The sequence below is a fragment of the Thunnus albacares genome, chromosome 7 (genome assembly GCF_914725855.1).
Source record: "Thunnus albacares chromosome 7, fThuAlb1.1, whole genome shotgun sequence".
NCBI classification, from domain to species: Eukaryota; Metazoa; Chordata; class Actinopteri; order Scombriformes; family Scombridae; genus Thunnus; species Thunnus albacares.
In genome coordinates this window covers 32,390,254-32,411,096 of record NC_058112.1, presented here as the reverse complement: position 1 = coordinate 32,411,096, position 20,843 = coordinate 32,390,254, and the positions used below count along the sequence as shown (strand labels likewise).

The 20,843-nt window shown below is 37.0% G+C and overlaps 2 protein-coding genes across 2 annotated transcripts; both read left to right on the top strand.

Moving 5' to 3' along the window:
• The first annotated feature begins 993 nt into the window (after positions 1–993).
• zgc:172145 (Ferritin light chain, oocyte isoform-like) lies at positions 994–9,502 on the top strand. The gene is made up of 3 exons (XM_044355966.1): positions 994–1,322; positions 3,336–3,482; positions 7,149–9,502. The coding sequence occupies exons 1-3, from the start codon at positions 1,155–1,157 to the stop codon at positions 7,437–7,439; spliced, it is 606 nt and encodes a 201-aa protein (XP_044211901.1). The 5' UTR covers positions 994–1,154; the 3' UTR covers positions 7,440–9,502.
• Positions 9,503–13,619: 4,117 nt separating this feature from the next.
• Positions 13,620–17,210, top strand: LOC122985356 (myoblast determination protein 1 homolog). The gene is made up of 3 exons (XM_044355941.1): positions 13,620–14,642; positions 15,733–15,814; positions 16,747–17,210. Exons 1-3 carry the CDS (start codon positions 14,052–14,054, stop codon positions 16,965–16,967), a joined length of 894 nt encoding a protein of 297 aa, XP_044211876.1. The 5' UTR covers positions 13,620–14,051; the 3' UTR covers positions 16,968–17,210.
• Positions 17,211–20,843: the final 3,633 nt, after the last annotated feature.

Sequence of the window (20,843 nt, the reverse complement as noted above, 5' to 3'; positions counted from 1 at the left end):
TAAAGTGAAAATGTTAAAAAAACAAAGAGCAAGCTCTGTTACTGTACCTTTTTTTATTAGTGCCAGACTAGGACGGGTAAGAGAGGATTAATTGAGCTGCCACTCAAAGTATGTGTAATTTTTTTAATGATTGTTTAAAAGTTATCTTTGTTTCTCCTTCACTGATATCATTACTTGGCCAGTTCGTTATATGCAACTTCTTAACTTTTGTTTTCATTCATTAATTCCTCATTTTTTTGTTGTCCAGTTGGTTTTGCTCAACTTCTTTAGAGTTAAAAAGAAAAATGTAAAATGTAAGTTACTGTATTTTTCAAATAGTTGCTAATGAAATTGATCAAGTGGCCTCTCTCACACATTGTGGTAGAAAAGGTGAGGTCACCTGTGCTTTGTTTTTTCTTCTTTTGGGTTTGTTTCCATTGATCTGGTTGCTTGTTTCTCTCATGTAACGCTGAACATTTGGGCTCTAACCTCAAACTAGTTACCACTAGTCAATTAAAGTTCTCAAGACAACATAACCTGGAAATAAAAGTGAATATTGTTCAGGTGTCTCACAGTCAACAGGTTGCTGTATTTTTCTTTGTGTTCATATGTTTTATTAACTACAGTCATCATTAGTAAAGCAGTAATTAGAGTCTGATCAGGATCTGCAAGCTTAATGCAGATGATCCTTCAGTTAAAAGATGAGCTCTTTATGTTCTGAATGGACTCATCATGACGAGCATAAAATGTTAGGGACAAGCTGTTTTACAAAGACATAGTCTTTTAAGCACTGTGACTTGATGAAGAGCATCTAAAGAGTGTAGATTTGTGATGTTAAATAGTAGATTAAATGATACAGTTATGGGTTTTACATGGACTTTCTCCTCAGTGTTCAGTCATGTTGACGTGATTACTATTTATATCATTTTTGTTGTTTTCGTGGCTGCAGCTCTGAGCTCAAACGCCCCGGATGAACTTGAGCAGCTGACCGGGAAACAGTTGATCCATGCAGGCTAAATTTATCCCCTGTGGACGGTTCAAGTCGGCTGGAGGAAGACGCGTTTTGTTTACGAACCCGCGTTTATTACGCAGTTGTGTTTACTACTTGTTATTTACCTCCGCAGTTACTGGAACCGACTGTTTCTCTCCCTGAACCAGAGCGGCTTGTTGGTAACATGGCTGAACCCGCTGGAAAGAGGTTAAAGAGCAGCCTGCCGCTGTGCAGAGCGCACCGGAGCTCCACGGGCAGCCGGGCCAAGCACAACCTGCAGGCCGCCGTGGAGGAGGCTCTGTGCGGGGTGAGCAGCCTGCTGTGGGACGGAGCGTACCGGCTGCAGGCTCTGGTAGGAGACACAACCATCCAGCATGGAGGGAAAAAACATGAAGTCTACTGATCATTTCCTGTACTGTAACAAGAACATCACAGCTAAAAGTATTATTAATTTTAATATTGTTCCAGAAAATGAGAGATTTCTCAGTGGCTGTATGCTACCAGTGAAGAAGAAGAAGAAGGTTTATTCCTCTTTAGATTACAAAGGTGGGGATTTTGGGGGTTTTTAACAATCTGGTGGAAGTTACATTTACAAATAAAAAAAGCAGGGAGTCAAAGTCTTAAATTATTTTAGACTCAATTTAAAGGGATATTCAAATGTTAACTTTCTGGCTAACAAATTAATACATGAATAAATAAAATATTTAATATTTCTCCACCAGAATTTTGATCCTTGCAGTCAGAAGACTGACCATTAAGATTTTAGATCTTAATGGAGGGAAAAGAATTACAAAAATACAATTGATTGAAGAGTTACATCAAATAAATTCACTATAAAGTCCATAAATCACATCTGACTCTAATAAACACTTGTTTTATTATATATGAGGAGCTTCTTTGTAATGTCAAAAAGGTCTGTGACAATGAAAGTGTAAAAACAGAAAACATTTCAACCAAAGTGATGAATCCTGTTGTGATGCTTGATGGTAAATGTGTCCATATAACTTCCATCAGTGTGTCAGATGAGTGATGAACAACGTGTCCGAGTGTTTTTCACAGCAGACAGTGAACCAACATGTGTCTGAAACTGAGTTATCGTTTATACCTGCTGTCACATGTCAAAATGTGTCCTGTTGACTCACAGACTGGTGCACAGTGGATTATGGGATACTGAGTCCTGAAAGATTTAGGAAAAAAGGAAGGAGGCACAAAATTCACACATAATTCAAAGGAGGCCTTTGAGGACACGTTCACAGTTTTTCATGTCAGTCTTAAAACAACAGTCAGGTGTCCATAGTAACAGTGAAAGAGGTTTTCCTCGCTGTAATCATTCCTCCTGTTCATACTGGATATTAAAAGATCCTTCAAATGTGCTTTCAATGGAAGTGAAGGAGGATAAAATCCACAGTGTGTCCACACAGTCATTTAAAAGTCTGTGTGAAGCTTATATTCAGCTTCATCAGTCTGAGTTAGTCATATCAAGTGGATATCTGACACATTTACAGTCTTTTTAGCATCAAATTCCCTCTTTGTGTTTCCTCGGACAGTGTTTCCCTGTTGAGCTGCAGGTGGAAGTATAGTAACAAAAAGAGGAACTTTGGCACTAAAAAGACTGTAACGTTGAAAGATATCTACTTGATTTGACTCATTTGGACGCTGAAGCTTCATATTAGCTTCAGATAAACTTTTAAATACATTTTTTGCACAGAAGGAGGACTGTGGATTTTGTTCCCCATCACTTCCATTGTAAGGTCATTATGAAGGGATCTTCTAATGGTCAGTATGAACAGGAGGAATGATTACAGCAAGAAAAACATGTTTAATGTTCATTTGGGCTCCTGACTGATGTTTTAAGACAGACTTGAAAAACTGTGAACCCGTCCTTTAATTGCATTGAAGTTACAGTGTTTGAAAAACCTGAGTGGAAACGCAGAAAATAAAAAAAAATCCTGACATACTGCAAAGTTTTACACGTCTGAGGTGTAAAAGTTGTTGTGCAGGTAAAAGGCAAACATAACATGATGACATACATGTGACATAAACGTGACTCAACATCAGATCTGTGTGGAGCAGTGAGGGGACGTTTTCAAATGAATACATGATCCACACGGTTCTCCATCGTTTGAGCTTTGACTGACGCTCTTTTAATGACATCATCTCGTTGTGTCTTCTTCTTCTGCAGTGGTTTAATGGCACCGACTGGAGCATTAGTTCATCTCCTAATATTCACAGGAACTAGAGTGGATGGAAATGGCTCATTTTTATTCAAATGGTCATGATGAGACGTTTCTATGACAGTTTTGATACATCGTCCCGTCACTGTGTGTATTTCAGTTTATAACAAGGTGTATTTGATCTCCTGCAGGCCTGCGTGTTTGAGCGGGACGACGTCGCTCTGCCCCGCGTTGCTTCTTTCTTCCACCAGGAGGCGCTGAAGCAGCAGGACGAGGCCGAGGCCATGCTAGGCTACCTGGCTGAGAGGGGGGGCAACTACTGCGGCAAAGACATCCAGGTAAGAAATCTACTCTTTTATTTATTGATTGATTTATTTATTGTAAAGTTGTTATTCTCTTTATCCTTTTCTGTTATTCATTTTTTGTAAAACACTATGATTCCAACATCTATTATGTATTTTTGACAAAAGTATGTGGACACCCAAACACTCTAACAAATATGATAGTTGAATATTTTATTCCAATCATAAGTGATGCTGTTAAACTGCACTGATGTGATTATAAGACTTTACAGAGTCAAGTATCTCAATCAGTCAAACCATTTTACACTGAATGTTACGACGTGTTTTAAACATTATGGTGCTTAAAGGCGTCATATCTTGAACATTTCCAGGTGTATATTTATATTCTGGGGCTCTACTGGAATAACTTTGCATGACTTCCAGTTTAAAAACTCCTTATTTATCTTCTACTGGTCCTTTATTCAGCCCCTCAGTTCAGCCTCTGTCTGAAACAGGCTGTTTTAGCTCCTGTCTCTTTAAGGCCCCGCCTCCTGATGAGCCCACTCTGTTCTGATTGGTCAGCTTTCAGGAAGCTTCCTCCGGCTCCGGAGGCTACGTAAACAAACTATAGTAGCAGGATTTCACTTCTTTTTCTCCAAATGTCAACTTCTCAAATACATCCGTACATGTTGGAGCCCAAATCAGCATCTCATGAGGAAAGTAAATAAACATTGCAATGACTCCGTATGTGCATATAACCACAACGTCCCTTGTTCAATTCCAGCTAGGGACCTTTGTTGCATATCATACTCATCTCTCTACCCTTGTTTCCTGTCTGCCTCTTCATTAATGATTGTCAGATAAAGGCAAAAATGCTAAAAAAAAAACCAAACATTGCAAACAAAGTGTTCAGGGCAGCTGAATCCTGGGGTTTGTCTTTTAAGGAGAGTTTTTATAAATGTTCACCTCAAATTTTGGAACTTTGACCTTGTTTAAAGTCCAACATCATAACAGTATATAGATGTAAGAAAACCACAAAAAGAAGAATACATCTCCATTAAAGGACGAGTTCATAGTTTTTCTTTTTTCTGTCTTAAACCAACAGTCAGGAGCCCAAATGTACATTGAAACCTGTTTTTCTTGCTGTCATCATTCCTCCTGTTCATACTGACCATTAGAAGATCCCTTCATAATGACCTTACAATGGAAGTGATGGAGGACAAAATCCACAGTCCTCCTTCTGTGCAAAAATGTATTTAAAAGTTTATCTGAAGCTAATATGAAGCTTGTACAAGTCGAAATTGTACTGGTCCAACAGGAATAAACTATATTTGGTTGTTTGACATGAGAGATTTTCTTATTTATTTGTTTATTTTTAATCTCTGAGCTCTTCTCTTTCCACCGTCGTCACACAGACACGCAGAAGAAGTCAGTCGGAGGTCAGGGTCAAGAGCGTGCTGCGGGGGCTGGTTGTGTTGCCCAAAGACACTTCAGCAGGATTGGGGGGGGGGGGGTGGGGTGGTGGGGAGGGGATGGGGTCTTTAGATGAGCGGGTATGAAGAGTTGATTTGTGGATCCATTTTGAAACTAAATTTATGATCTGAACTTTATCTGTGAGACAGAGAAGCTTCAGTCTGTAACAGCGTTCTCGTTTTACTCAGCCATCAAACCTCACGTTCCTTCCAAAACGTCCCATCAGGAGGATTTATTTTTCCTCCTGTGCAATCCGTCATTTTGTCAGAGCAGGTGTCTCTGTATCTCTCTCTCTCTCTCTCTCTGTTTCTTTTTTTTTTTTCCAAATGGCAGAGATCTCATTTTGGAACGAAGCTCTTCATTTGGACCAGGCGTTAGCGATAGGACGGGGGGGGATGAGGGAGGGTTAAGATACCGAGAGACTGGAGAAGGAGGGAGGATAAAAACCCCTGGAGACCTGCCCCTGGATCTGGCTGTAAGCCGGTCAGGGTGTACATTTCCCTCCCGCCCCCCCTCTGAGTTCCGGAAAATTGGCGAGATTAATGCTGCGGCAGAGGGACGGTTGCGCTGCTGATGGTGTTTCCAGATGGTCAGTGGCATCAGTGGTAGTGGTGGTGGTGGCGTTGGCGCGTCGCAGCGTGGCCTCTGAACGCTGCCCCGGGTTTATGAGTCGTGTAAAATCGTTTCAGGGCTGAGGCCCGGGGCCCAGTCAGCAGCAGTTTGGGACACCTTGTTATCCGTCTCTAAAGTCCTGCATACCTCGACGCCTCGGGAGTCCTTCACTGCTCGCTTCACATCGATTTAGTTTTTGATTTCGTGTTTTATTTTATTCAGCTCAGTTCAAGTTTTAAAGTGTTCTGCGGTGGGTGATTTTGTCAACTCTAAATAGAGCGAGGAAGCAAAATAAAATAGCACATCATGCAGAAACAGAGGCTTTAATGCTCAATTTCAGTTTTTCAGTAAAATCCGATCTGTTTGTGTTGACGGTTCACATTCATGTTTATAAGTGTCATGTATCCGACTCCGGTGTCGACACTACTGAGGTCCTAAACTACCACACATGCGCACATTTGATATGATATGAGAGCTGCGTGCGTATAAATGAATACTTTTTGTTTTAAAACTGCTTGGTTACAATAAGTTCCTCTCAGTTTGGCTTGAATAGAAGTTTCTCCATAAACGTCCAACAAACGGGAAACTTCCTCGTCTCTCCGTCGACCCCCGTCGTCGCTGCTGTTGCTCTCGTCTGTGTTTATTTTTATCAGTCGTGAGTCTTACCAGTAAGTAGATGAACTAAAAATGATAAGTTTGTCTGGAGGGTGGCGCTAGAAGAAAGGCTCTTTTCCCCACTTCTTCATCTTTATGTGCCAGGTCTATTATTGCCAGTCCAGTTCACTTGTAAATGTATTTATTGACAGTTAAAGGACGAGTTCAGTCAGGAGCACAAATTAACAGTGAAACATGTTTTTCTTGTTGTAATTCAATCATTCCTCCTGTTCATACTGACCATTAGAAGATCCCTTCATAATGACCTTACAATGGAAGTGATGGAGGACAAAATCCACAGTCCTCCTTCTGTGCAAAAAATGTATTTCAAAGTTTACTTGAAGCTAATATGAAGCTTCAGCGTCCAAATGAGTCAAATCAAGTAGATATCTTTCAACGTTACAGTCTTTTTAGTGCCAAAGTCCCTCTTTTTGTTACTATACTTCCACCTGCAGCTCAACAGGGAAACACTGTCCGAGGAAACACAAAGAGGGAATTTGATGCTAAAAAGACTGTAAATGTGTCAGATATCCACTTGATATGACTAACTCAGACTGATGAAGCTGAATAGAAGCTTCACAGAGACTTTTAAATGACTGTGTGGACACACTGTGGATTTTGGCCTCCATCACTTCCATTGAAAACACATTTGAAGGATCTTTTAATATCCAGTATGAACAGGAGGAATGATTACAGCGAGGAAAACCTCTTTCACTGTTCATATGGACACCTGACTGCTGGTTTAAGACACACTTGAAAAATTGTGAACATGTCCTTTGAATTTTGTGCCTCCTTTCTTTCCTAAAATTATTTTTTTATTCTGTATTTCAGTCGTTAGTCGTTGCTAGTGCGCCAAATTTTGGTGGTGAGTGATGTTAGATTTGGGGCTTTGCTGTAGTTAATTGCTTAGACAAATAATTACTCTTCAGTGGAACGAATACGAATGAAAGTCCTGCCTCTCGTGCTGTCTATGTTGATCTCCAGAAGCCAGGCTGTGAGGCGGTGTGTGCCGTGTTACCTGCTCTGGAGCTGCTGCAGCTCCAGCTGAAAGAGGAAGTCGGCATCCTGGTGGAGCTCAGCCAGCTGGCCCGCAAACACGGCGACCCGCACACTGCCAGTGTTGTCAAAAGCCACTTCCTGACGCCGCGGGTGGACCGTCTGAAACTGCTGGGAGACCTGCTCACCAGTGCCCGCCGGGTGGGCTGCACCGACAACCAGGCGGGGGGGTTCGGGGAGTACATCCTGAATGAGCTGCAGGAAGAGCTGACGGGGTGATCCACCAGGGTCAGTTAAGAAGGCATGGTCTACTCCTTTCAATATTTTTTTTTTTTTTTTTTACAGAGAATGAAAGTTAAATTTCCTTTGTGACATAAAAATCTGATTCTCTCCAAAAGTTGTGACATTTTGGGAAATTCGGAGTCAAGATGGATATAAGTTTCATCTCACTGTGACTAGTGCAAACACATGTCCAGGGCAGGTTTAGCCTAGCTTAGCACAAAGACTGGAAGCACAGGGGGAAAATGCTAGTGTAGCTTCATCAAAAGAGAAAAGAAACACCTTCAGCAGCTCCAAAGCTGTCTTATTTACATTCTTGACCGCTTAAAATTCTCATTAAATTGTAAGATCCTCCATAAATGACCATTAAACACAGTCAAAGATAGCTAACTAGCAAGTCGCAACTTGTTAGTCACATGGTCACTCTTGCTGTTTGTGAGTCGTGTGTGTTTGTTTCTTGTCTTTTATAATTACTGTATATGTGAATAGTCACTTTGAGAAACACTTCTTGATAAACAGGAAATTAATTTCAACTTTTTGAGACCATCCAGGCCGGGCTTAGCCTAGCTTAGCATAGAGACTGGAAGCAGGCGGAAACTGCTAGCCTAGCTCCATTAAAGAGAAAAAAATAAACAAACATATAAAGAAAACACATAAAAACAGCTCTAATGTTGTCTAATTTACATTAAAGTTCTCAAGTAAATAATTGAATGCAATATCTTTTATGAATTACTATTCAAAAAATAGTCAAAACTGTTGCAAAGTTGCTACCTGTTTACATCACATGTTGTATGTTTGTTGTGTTTTCTCTTTTTTATGATTCTTATATACAAAAAGTGAGTAATGGGGTCAGTGTGAGTAGAGAAACACACAGATTGAGAAAGAAAAAGATGTCGTCCAGGATATGTTTAGCTTAGCTTAGCACAAAGACTGGAAACAAGGGGGGGAAACTGCTAGCGTAGCGCCATCAAACATGGTGAAAAATACCCCTTCCAACAACCCCAAAGCTGTCCGATTTAGATGTAGCACCTTTTTGGATAACAAGCTAATCCATCCTGTAGTCAGCTGGGTGTATCTGACTACAGGACAGAGCTCAGACCTGACAACCCAACAGGAATTATGTCTCCAAAGCTAAATACCGCTAAACCCACAATGCCTTCTTTGTACGTTTCTATTTCTACATCTGTTCATGAGACAAGATACAACATCTAAATCAGAAACCTAGAGCTTTATCTTTAAAAGTGTGACCAATGTGAATTCATTTAGTTTTTTTTTGTGTTTTGTAATTACAGGTTTGAGGGCATTTTTTCCTTTTTATAGAACTATTGCTAAAAGCTTCAAACCACATGTTGCACTAAAGTGACAGCTGCTCTCTGTACTGTTGTGAGTCTCATCTTTTAAAGAGACTCATTAACCCAACTCTTGTTGCTGTCGTCTTCTTATTTAAACAAACAGACATATTACAGGTCTGACTTCATGAGATCGCCACTGTGACTTTTATGTTAAATTGCCGTCACATTTACGAATGCATGTCTGAAAGAGGCTAAACTACCGAAAGTGACGGCTCTATTTTATGTAACATAACTATGAATTTATATTTTTGTCCACACTTGTTTTTTCCCTACTTGACTCCATTTCTTCGGGGTTTTGGGTTGATTATTTTGGTTGTGATGTAGTGATTTTAGTACTGCACGCCGACTATAAACCACACATTTATTTAAATAAATTTGACCCGACAAAGATTCTGACTGGGATCAAAAAGTTTTCTATAATGTCTTAAAAAGTATCTGACATGGAAGTGTTTCTCTTTTGATGCTGTTTTACAATGTTTTGTGAATATATTTATGATATACTGTAGATGAGCATATTGTTCACTTTTTTAAGTGTAAAAAATCCACGCTGCATGATTTAGTTCACAAGGTTTGCTTCATTCAGACAAAAAGACGTAAAAAACAAAAAATATACATTTCTAGTACAAATCAAGATCAGGCTGACATTTTTTCTACCTTCATTTAATATAAAATTTCATCACAAGATGAGCAGTTGTCCACTGGGTCCACAAATAAATACATAAAAATGAAACCAATGCTTAAAAAGTTCCTTGATGACTAAATGACAAAAACCTATTGGAGCCTAAATCTTGCAGATTTTACTCTGTAAATGTAGTAAATGTTCCCACATTATATATATATAGATAAAGTTGGTATATTAGTAATATATAATATAATGTTACAGTATATAAGTAAACAGTGACTGATACTCTGCCTCTTGTTTGTAAACACGTGTATTCCAACAGGTATGTATATCATTTTAAAGGAGCAGTGTGTAGAATTTATTGGCATCTAGCAGAACTGACTCGACAGAAATGGAATATAATATTCATAATTATGTTGTAATTCGTGTATAAATCCATGAAAATAAGAATCGTTGTGTTTTTGTTATCTTAGAATGAGCCCTTTATATCTACAGAGAGAGAGTGTCCCCATGTTGCACCGCCATGTTTCTACGGTAGCCCAGAATGGACAAACTAAACACTAAATCTTACACACTGGTCCTTTAATTCTGTTATTTATTCACTATTCAGTTAAGACCATATATTCTTGTTTTGTGACTTTCTTTGCTGCATAGAAGAAGCCATGAGGTGTTCGACAGTTGTATGAAACAGTTTTAGATTGTTTATGTTTGTTTGGTTTTTGTGATTCTTGAACACAGATTTGGGTTTGTTTTGCTCTTTGTAATAAAGATGAAGTTGAAGTTTTGCAGCAATTATGAGTTGTTGTTTTTTTTCCCCTTTGCGAGGATCTTTTCAGCACTCTGTATCATGTTTGAGGGAAACATTATGAACTTATAGCTAAAAATCACATCATATTAAAGGGTGATTTGGTATTTTTAAACAATATAAATTGCAAGATAATTGACATAAACTGCATGATTTGACTTATTTGTATATTTCTCAACCAATTGCAGTAAAAGTACATAAGTATTATGAGCTTGATGTAGTTAAAGTATTGCAGTAAAAGTACATAAGTATTATGAGCTTGATGTAGTTAAAGTATTGCAGTAAAAGTACATAAGTATTATGAGCTTGATGTAGTTAAAGTATTGCAGTAAAAGTACATAAGTATTATGAGCTTGATGTAGTTAAAGTATTGCAGTAAAAGTACATAAGTATTATGAGCTTGATGTAGTTAAAGTATTGCAGTAAAAGTACATAAGTATTATGAGCTTGATGTAGTTAAAGTATTGCAGTAAAAGTACATAAGTATTATGAGCTTGATGTAGTTAAAGTATTGCAGTAAAAGTACATAAGTATTATGAGCTTGATGTAGTTAAAGTATTACAGTAAAAGTACATAAGTATTATGAGCTTGATGTAGTTAAAGTATTGCAGTAAAAGTAGTGGTTTGGTCCCTCTGACTGATATATTATTATATATGACATCATTAGATTATTAATAGTGAAGCATCAGTGTTAGAGCAGCATGTTACTGTTGTAGCTGCTGGAGGTGGAGCTAGTTTACACTACTTTATATACAGTTAGCTAGTTTAGTCCAGTGGTTCCCAACCTAGGGGTCGGGGTCCCTCCAAAGGGTCAGCAGATAAATCTGAGGGGTGGTGAGATGATTAATGGGAGAGGAAAGAAGAAAAAACAAAGTTCTGATACACAAATCTGTTTTCAGTTTTTGGACTTTTTCTCTAATCTTTGATTTTTGCTGAAATATTGGATCATTTGAACATTTATTGAAATGAAAGCATGTGAGAAGTTTAATTAACAACTCATAGACATGTGAAACATGACAAGGAGAAACGACTACACATGGATTTTATACAAGAGCTCACAACACTACACACTCATAATCACCATTAAAATTTTACCCAGTTTGTTTCAATATAACACCAACACACAAACTAAAGCTTGTTATAATCTACTTTTTAAACTTACACGTCACAGTTTGTTATTGATCGATTATAACTTGTGTATCTATTTAATGTAATTTGCACATCATTTTGCACAAGAAACAATACATCTGTGACAGTGTTTGGCTAAAGCTTGTAGTGTGTAACACTTGCTCAAAGTTACAGATTGCTAAAGTTAACCTGATGTTATATTGGTGATGTATTGACCCAAACTGGGTAAAAATTTAACCCGATTATTTTTAATGTGTAAAAAGTTGGTATAATCTTTAAAAATGTGGTGTATTTTATGATCTGATCATATGTGTTTATGTACATTTTTAATCAGTAACTAAGGCTAAATAAATGTAATGGAGTAAAAAGTACAATATTTTATTTTGAAATTAAGAGGAGCAGATAATATATAACATAATAAAAGGGAAATATTCAAGAAAAGTAATACCTAAAAATTGTACTTTGTAAATGTATGTAGATTAGTAACATCCCACCAATGAAACTGATCATAAATACTACTTAAGTGTGTTAAACTGCAGTTTTGAAACATCACACTTATCAGCAAACCTGTACAGGCAGCAGAAAACATTAACTTAGATGTAGAACGACATAGATTTAGTTGTTGGTCGCTGTATTTAAAGGCCTGTCAATCATTTTTGGAGTGATAGTGATAATCCTTTGAGTAGAGGGTCTGAATATTTTCTTAAACACTTGGAGCATCCACGGCCTCTAACCAGCTGTCACAGTTGACTGGCAGAGGTTGATGGGTAATTAGTTCACAGCCTGCAAGACGCTGTTCAGGGCAAAGAAGGCCCAGCGTTCATCTTCCAGACCCCTGTCTGGCTGCAACATCTGCTCTGCAGCGCCCTCCAGCTGCAGCAGCTGTGGACTGCAGCTGCACGACACTGATGTGAAACTCTGCAGATTGTTCATTTACACAAAGCTTACAGCATCTTAATGTTTCCTGGATGTTTTTGGTGATGACAGCTGAGAGGAGGAGGTCAGTAAATCTGTTCTGACTGCAGACAGAGAGACCGGCTAAAAATAAACACACTGACATTTAACTTGATTACTGACTTCACACTTTCATGCAGTATTTACACTCTTTAAAAATGGTGTTCAGCTCAGTAAAGACATGAAATATGAGCGCCGGATGCAGATATTACTGTTGATTTTAGATGTGACTCGCAGGTTTTTACTGTCAAAGAAATGGAAACAAAGATAAATGATCAGTTTTTGCTTCGTCTCCTGTTTTTTATTTTTACACTTTTGATGTCGGAGCAGCTCTGACATCACCAAGATTACAAAACAGCCAGTAGTGAGGAGGTCAAAGGTCAGAGGTCGCAGTGGTATACGGGACAACATTTTCCTGCTGAAGGATCTGAAGCGTACAGTAAACTCAAAAATAAAATGTATTTCTGAATATGACCAAACACGTCTTTATCATCAATATACTTATAATATATCAATTATAATACATATAATATCAATATTTTTGTCCCCCAATTGAATGAATTCACTAATATTCTGGCTGCTGAAATTAAACTTCCTGTTCTTTCTGTTTTCTGCTTTGATTTGAGAAAATTCCTCTTTTTTTGTAAAAGTCTAGGCTACTTTTTTTGTTATCTGCTTATCAATGTAAATAAATAAGAATTTTGTTTTTTCATATGTCAAATTGGCTTCGATTTAAACTGTATGTTAAACTTTTAAACTTAAACTTAAAACTTTTACTCTCAGTTTTATGTTATTTGTATTTATATGCCTGGAATAACCTCTTTTTTTACACGTGTTTGTCATTTATTTTAAGTCTTTTGGTGTCATTTTAAATACATCTCTAAATTCAATTTAAATTTTTACTACTTTAGTAAATCTATAAGATTAGAGCTGGATAGATTATATGTAAAATAAAGGATTACATTTACATTTTTTCTTTTTACAGAAGGCCCATCACAGTGTGGAAAAGCATTTTAGTGTATTTAATTGTAAGTAAACTGAATGTGATTTACAAAAAAAAGTACATAAATACGTAGTTTGGTTTATTTGCACAAATAACAAGTATTAAAAACAACCATAAAGCATTAAAGGAGTAAAAAAAAAAGCAGTGTTCTGCTGAGTCTTATGAAGACATCTCACCAAAAAGGAAAAAATGAAACAATAACATGTAAAATGTAATTTTATCAAAAAAGAAAAAATATAAGAATATGTCAAAAAAAAAATCAAAGGAAGAAACAACAAGAGGAAATAAATGTGTAAAATATTGTTTTGTGATTTTAATAACTTCTCAGTAGTTCTTATAGTATTTTTTCTCCGTGTGTAACTGTATATTTCCCTCATGTGTGGCTCCCCCGCTGTGTGCAGCCGTATATTTTCCTGCTGTTACTGCTCTGTTAGGGGTAATTGTACCCTAATTACCGTGAAGTTGTAAACCCCTCCTGCTGCCAGCTGATTGGCCAGACCTCAGTGGGCATCATCACTGCGGCCCCGCCCCCCTGCTGGTGTCCCAGGTATAAGATGATCCAGGTCATCAGCTGAGGGACAGAACAGTTTGTGACAGGACTCTACATTCCCCCAGAAAAACACAGAAAACTGCTTCACATCCTGAAAAAGTTTAAATTCAGTTTTGGGGTTTTTTTTATTTTGGCTGAAGACTCTTCTGACTCCTTCACTGGAATTTTCTTCTTCTTTGGTGTGTTTGGGACTGAACCATGGAGTTGTCGGATATCTCTTTCCCCATCCCTGCAGCTGATGATTTCTATGATGACCCCTGCTTCAACACCAGCGACATGCACTTCTTCGAGGACCTGGACCCGCGGCTGGTCCATGTGGGTCTGCTGAAGCCGGACGACTCCTCCTCCTCATCCTCGTCCTCCCCTTCCTCCTCCTCTTCCTCCTCCCCGTCTTCCCTCCTGCATCCTCACCACCACGCCGAGGTGGAGGACGACGAGCACGTCCGCGCCCCCAGCGGGCACCACCAGGCGGGCCGCTGCCTGCTCTGGGCCTGCAAGGCCTGCAAGAGGAAGACCACCAACGCGGACCGGCGGAAGGCGGCCACGATGCGCGAGCGCCGGCGGCTCAGCAAGGTCAACGACGCCTTCGAGACGCTGAAGCGCTGCACGACGGCCAACCCCAACCAGAGGCTGCCCAAAGTGGAGATCCTGCGCAACGCCATCAGCTACATCGAGTCCCTGCAGGCGCTGCTGCGCGGCGGGCAGGACGACGGCTTCTACCCGGTGTTGGAGCACTACAGCGGGGACTCGGACGCCTCCAGCCCGCGCTCCAACTGCTCCGACGGCATGGTGAGTTCAGGGACTGACAGGTGTTACAGAGGAGGGGAGGAGGGTCAGTGGTTCTCCGGTGCGTCTTTACGCGCGGACAAGTAACTTTTTAAAACTTGCCTTTTGTTCTGTTTATTGTTTTCTTTTATTTTTAGTCTTTATTATTCGATTTATTCTGTTATTTATTCTGTTAAGTGCGCTGACCTCTTGGTTAGTGATGACTGCACTTTAAATTTCTATTTTTTTACGCATCATTTTAACTCCTTTAGTTTGTGTAAACTTTCTCACAGTTTTGGTTAAAGTAGATGTTTTTCTCCTTTTTTTACTTTTACTGCGTAAAATTCGTGTGATCACAATTATTTCATGTCTAAATAACAGCAGCTTTACGCACAAGAGCAGACTGCGCTGCAATTCTTATATTATTAGTTATCTGTAATTTTGTGTCTCGAGTGGAAAAAAGCAAATTTCCTTCTTTTTTTTTTTTTTTTTTTTTAGCTAATTTGTTTTTCTTTCACTTCACACAACTCTTCCCACAGTAACAACTCAGTAGCATCGTCATAGAAAGAGAAAACTAAATGTTTGTATTTCGTCAGTAGACACACGATCATGTTCATGTGTTTAAAGAAAACATGTTTTATGTTTTATAGGGAAACAAATAAATCTGATTATTAAATGAAAGAATCAATAATATTATTTATTTTTATTTATGTATTATTAATGAAACAGGATTCTGTGAACTGTTCGTTTTATAATTATTTTATAGAAACTATCGTTGCTCCTCATTAATTAAAATATTAAGGAAAGTTGTTTCATTTGAATATTTATTAACTATAATGATTTTTCGTCAGAGATGGTCAGTATGTTGCATATTTATTTAAATGATTATTTTCTTTTTTCCACATTTTTTTCTGCTTTTTACATTTTTTTACATTTATGATCCATTTTTTTTTCAGCCAGACTGCTGCAACATTCAGGCTTCGTTGTTTCTCTGAAACTGATGATAAAACCATCCCGGTGTTTCGGTGACGGAGTTTATAACTAATATATAAATGTTTCTGTTCCATGTTGGATAATCTAACCTCTAAAACATTTTCCTTTTTTGTCTCTACAGACAGATTTTAACGACCCGACCTGTCAGTCAACCAGAAGAGGAAGTTATGACAGAAGCTCTTATTTCTCCGAGACTCCAAACGGTAAGAAAACGTACTTAGAATGATTTTACCGGCTAAAAGGCCAATTAGGCGACTAATTAAGACAATAAACCACTTTATTCACCGCTGGTAGTGACGTGAAGACAGTTAGCAGGAGAAGACAAACAAAACAAGTCATAAAAACAGCAAGTTAATGAGGCCAATAAAACAATATTTCTCTCTAAACTCACCTTTGTCATAAATAGAAGCAGCTGTTGTATAAATAAAGTTATTAAATTATAAATAGTCTGATGTATATTGTATTATTGGCAAAAAAAATATTGTTGAAATTCAAATATTTTACTGAAAATAGAGAATTTTTATTTTTTTTTAAAAGAACAACAATTAGTAAAAAGGTTAGGAAATGTAAAAAAAATACATATAATACATATACATATTATGTTGACTATTTTTATATTTTTATTTTGATGGTTTTCAATTGATATCAAACAGAGTTGTCAAAAGAAAATCCAAATATCACGTTTTAAGAAAAAATATTGATTTAATCCAAAAATATGTACAACAATTAGTAAAAAGTTTATATATATATATATATATATATATATATATATATATATATATGTATGAATATTATGTTGTAAATCTACAGTTTTTAATTGAAATCAAACAGAGTTGTCAAAAACGTAAAATATCACACATTGTGTGTTTATGTTTGCAATAAACTAAAATCTTAAACTCACTTAAGATCAAACTTAGTAGCAGGTGAACCAAAACAACAACAACAACAAAATTCAATGTATTGTCTGTGTAGGTTTACATGCTATCAGCACAAAAACACCTTTACAGTTAGTTTTTATATCAGGACTTTTGTTTTTCATTTAACCTGAAAGATTAAAATATATGTATAATATATATAAAGTCCCAATACTTGAATGAAAACATGATGTAACTGTGATGTTTTCTTGTATCTGCAGGAGGTCTGAAGAGCGACCGGAGCTCGGTGGTCTCCAGTCTGGACTGTCTGTCCAGCATCGTGGAGCGGATCTCCACCGACAACAGCAGCCTGCTGCCGGCCGCCGACGGCCCCGGGTCCCCGCCAACAGACCCGGCCGGTGAGGCGGCGGCCCCCGGGCCCGTCCAGGTCCCCTCCCCAACCGCCAGCCAGGACCCCAACCTGATCTACCAAGTCCTATAGACCCTCACACACACACCGATATCCACCTGGGACATGAACATCACACCGTCCGGTCATGAACGCACAGATCAACACTCAGAGTGAAAGTTATTTAGGCTGAGTCTTTACAACCTGTTTGCATCAGCTGTAAAGTTTTGTAATTTAGAGTTTTCTCAACTTCCCTCCACACCTGCTCAGTTTCCTTAAACTGATCTGTATGGAAGCTCATTCATGCCAGAAAACTTTGCAATAGCAGTTAGCTTACCCCAGATCTTTCTTGAGCTTTCAGCTGCATCTCCCAGTCTTCATCAACAAATGGAGTTGATATTTTATATTATATATATATATATATATATATATATATATATATATATAATTTTACAGATTTTATAGTTACCGAACAAACTCATGCGCTCATGAAGACTGTGAGATATAATTGAAAGCTCTGGCAAAAGGCTAATACGTTATTATTGAGTTAAAATGTTTTAAAGAGATTTTAATTGAATGGCTATAAAATAAGGAATGATAAAAGTAAGAATCAGCTCATCGGTGTCAATTAATATTATGTTGTAAGTAATTATGAGAGAAAGTCTTAATCATTTATATTAGTGATATAGTAAGGTTAAGGAAAATTAATAAAAGAGAGACACAGAAATACAGAAATATAAAGCAATTTAGGTCAAAGTCAAAAAGTGGGTGAGTCAAATTCATAATTTGGACCTTATATGTCTAATTATTTTATCATTCCAAAATTTCCATACATTAAATTATTTTCCTGGCAGGATTGACCTTCCATACATGAGCATTGTTAACCCTCAGATTATCTTTCCTGCTGTTAAAATAAGTGGAGTAAATTGTAAGAAATAGATGAAAACCACTAGAATGCTGGGAAACGTAGATTTTTTGCAAACATTTTTATAACTTTACTGATCAATAGTTCAGTTCTTGCTGTATTTTTATTATTTTAAGTTATAAAAAAAAAAATATTTTAAGACTCAGCCGAGTCGCTCAGATGGATTTTTCTTCCTCTCTGTATAGTCTATTTGGTGAAGGACGGAGGCCAAAAACCATCCATTTACATTCCTCCACTTTCGTCCATCTGAAGTCCTGAAAGCCCCAGCTGTTAAAATTCATCAGGGAAAAAAAAAATAACTACAGTAATCCTATGAGATATTTTAGAAAACATACCATGCAAAACTACAGATCTGTAGTAAAACTTTATTACAAAACACAACCACAGACACATAAAATTCCTCAGACTAGATTCATGGGAGTATTGTAGTCATTTTTTTTTTTTCCCCCATCAGGGTTTAAATAGGGTCAGACCTCCTTCTTGTCAAATTTGAAAAATTTATTTCATTTGTCGTTTTCATTCACTGCAGCAGAGGACCATTTTTCTGTTTGTACATATGATGTAAATAAGAGCTGATTTGTTCCAACTGAAAGTATTAATTATGTATTTAATGTTTCTGTCTGTATGTGCTTTTGTTTGTTGTGAAAAAAAATGTTAAACTTTATATTTATACATCTGAAAACTGAGTGACTGTCTAATGACAAATAAATGAACCTGCTTATTTATACAAAACATGACTGCGTACTTTTTAATTCACTTTTTCTAAGAGCTTATTTTATGATTAACTTTGATATTTAAACATTTTTATTTTCTATACATGGTAATGACAGTACATTATATTTAAATATAAAGCTTATTTCAGTTTAGGGCTGCAACCAATGATTATTTTCTCTGTTAATCGATTCGTTTTTGGTCCATAAAACGTCCAGGATGACGTCCTCAAATGTCTCGTTTAGTCCACAACTCAAAGATATCCACAGAGGACACAGAAGTCATACGAGATAAACAAAACAAAACAAACACTCAGACAAAGTGTGGAAACATCTTTATGGAACAAATTTTCAGATTCTTGAGATGAAGTCGACCGTCTGCGTGTGATTTAATGATCAGAGCAGCTGCAGGAAAAACAAACTGATAGTAGAGACTAAATTGACCGTGATGCGTTCAGGCGCAGCTTTGAGAGTTTGTTATGTGAGGTTTCCCTCTTGTGGAAGAACATGGAAGCAGCAGCAGCGCTCAAACATTCTTGCTGGAGTGTCAGAGGATTTAAAAAAAAAAGATTATTTAGGTCAATTCAGAGCAAAAGTATAAGTTTTTATTTGTCTTTTCTGATGTTGTTTGCTGCTCAGTACTGTTTGCAATAAAAGTTGATATTTCGTACTTTGAAAAAAGATTTTAAACAGAAGAAAAATATCATCCGAGAACATGTTATATGTTAAATCTGTACGCTATGTGCTTCCTCACAAATAAAGAATTGTGGTTTTTACATTACTGTTTATGCACAAAACAAACAAACGAGACATCAGGTGTTAATTAGTGATCTTTAGAGGTGTTAATGAGTGTATTTTTTCTGTTGTTTGGTTTATAAAATGTCAGAAAATGGTGAAAAATGTTGATCACTGTTTCTGCAAGTCCTCAGATGTCTTGTTTTGTCCACAAAGATATTTAGTTTTACTGTCAGAGAGACTAAAGAAACCAGAAAATATTCACATTTGAGAAACTGGAATTAAAAAATGACTGCAAACGATGAATTGATTATCAAAATAGTTGGTGATTAATTTAATAGTCGGCCACTAATCGATTAATCATTGCAGCTGTATTTAAGTGGAAGATAAGACATTTAAAAACTGTAGGCTTTATAAACATTTAATGATAAACTGTAGCTATAAGTTTTTTAAAAATACTGACGATGAGCTGCTTTTTAAAATTCTTAATGCTTTGTTGATTTTCACTCTGATTCATTTTTGTGGCAACTCAGCTTTTAATTTCAGAAATATTTTATAATTTAGTTTAATTATACATCACTTAATTCTTATTCTCTAACTGTTAAAATGTCTTTCTATTAAAAGCAGCTGCACAAATAAAGTTTAAGATTTGAGTTTTTCATCTGTCACTAAGAAAACATTTTTATTTATATATAAGTAATTAATGAGGTAAATGTTAATGTAGTGAATATTATGATATGACTGCATAAAACACTATTAGCTTGTCAATATTTTCCTCCTAAAACATTGTATTTGTAGAAGTCTGAGTTTTATCAACAAGCTGCTGACTGATTCTGGTTAAATCTCAACGTCTCTACTGTCAGGCTCAAAGAGCAACATCGCCATCATGTGACCAGAAAGAAGAACTGCAGGAATTTCTGCTCTGCATGGATCCAACTTTCAGATGCTGAAACACTTCCTCCTTTTATGTTATTATAATATGACATATAGTCAGTGGTGGAAGATGTATTCAGATCCTTTACTTCAGTAAAAGCACCAATATTAAAACCATACCAAGTATTATGAGCTTGATGTAGTTAAAGTATTGCAGTAAAAGTACATAAGTATTATGAGCTTGATGTAGTTAAAGTATTGCAGTAAAAGTACATAAGTATTATGAGCTTGATGTAGTTTAAGTATTGCAGTAAAAGTAGTGGTTTGGTCCCTCTGACTGATATATTATTATATATGACATCATTAGATTATTAATAGTGAAGCATCAGTGTTAGAGCAGCATGTTACTGTTGTAGCTGCTGGAGGTGGAGCTAGTTTACACTACTTTATATACAGTTAGCTAGTTTAGTCCAGTGGTTCCCAACCTAGGGGTCGGGCCCCTCCAAAGGGTCAGCAGATAAATCTGAGGGGTGGTGAGATGATTAATGGGAGAGGAAAGAAGAAAAAACAAAGTTCTGATACACAAATCTGTTTTCAGTTTTTTGGACTTTTTCTCTAATCTTTGATTTTTGCTGAAATATTGGATCATTTGAACATTTATTGAAATGAAAGCATGTGAGAAGTTTAGAGGGAAAAATCACTATTTGGTGGAGCTGTTAACAACTC

Bases quoted from the DNA above. Each gene is read 5' to 3' on its own strand.
- LOC122985356 (XM_044355941.1), top strand. From the start codon at position 14,052: ATGGAGTTGTCGGATATCTCTTTCCCCATCCCTGCAGCTGATGATTTC. The intron at 14,643-15,732 runs GTGAGTTCAGGG...TTGTCTCTACAG, and splicing joins CCAACTGCTCCGACGGCATG to ACAGATTTTAACGACCCGAC. The intron at 15,815-16,746 runs GTAAGAAAACGT...TTGTATCTGCAG, and splicing joins TTTCTCCGAGACTCCAAACG to GAGGTCTGAAGAGCGACCGG.
- zgc:172145 (XM_044355966.1), top strand. From the start codon at position 1,155: ATGGCTGAACCCGCTGGAAAGAGGTTAAAGAGCAGCCTGCCGCTGTGC. The intron at 1,323-3,335 runs GTAGGAGACACA...GATCTCCTGCAG, and splicing joins CGTACCGGCTGCAGGCTCTG to GCCTGCGTGTTTGAGCGGGA. The intron at 3,483-7,148 runs GTAAGAAATCTA...GTTGATCTCCAG, and splicing joins ACTGCGGCAAAGACATCCAG to AAGCCAGGCTGTGAGGCGGT.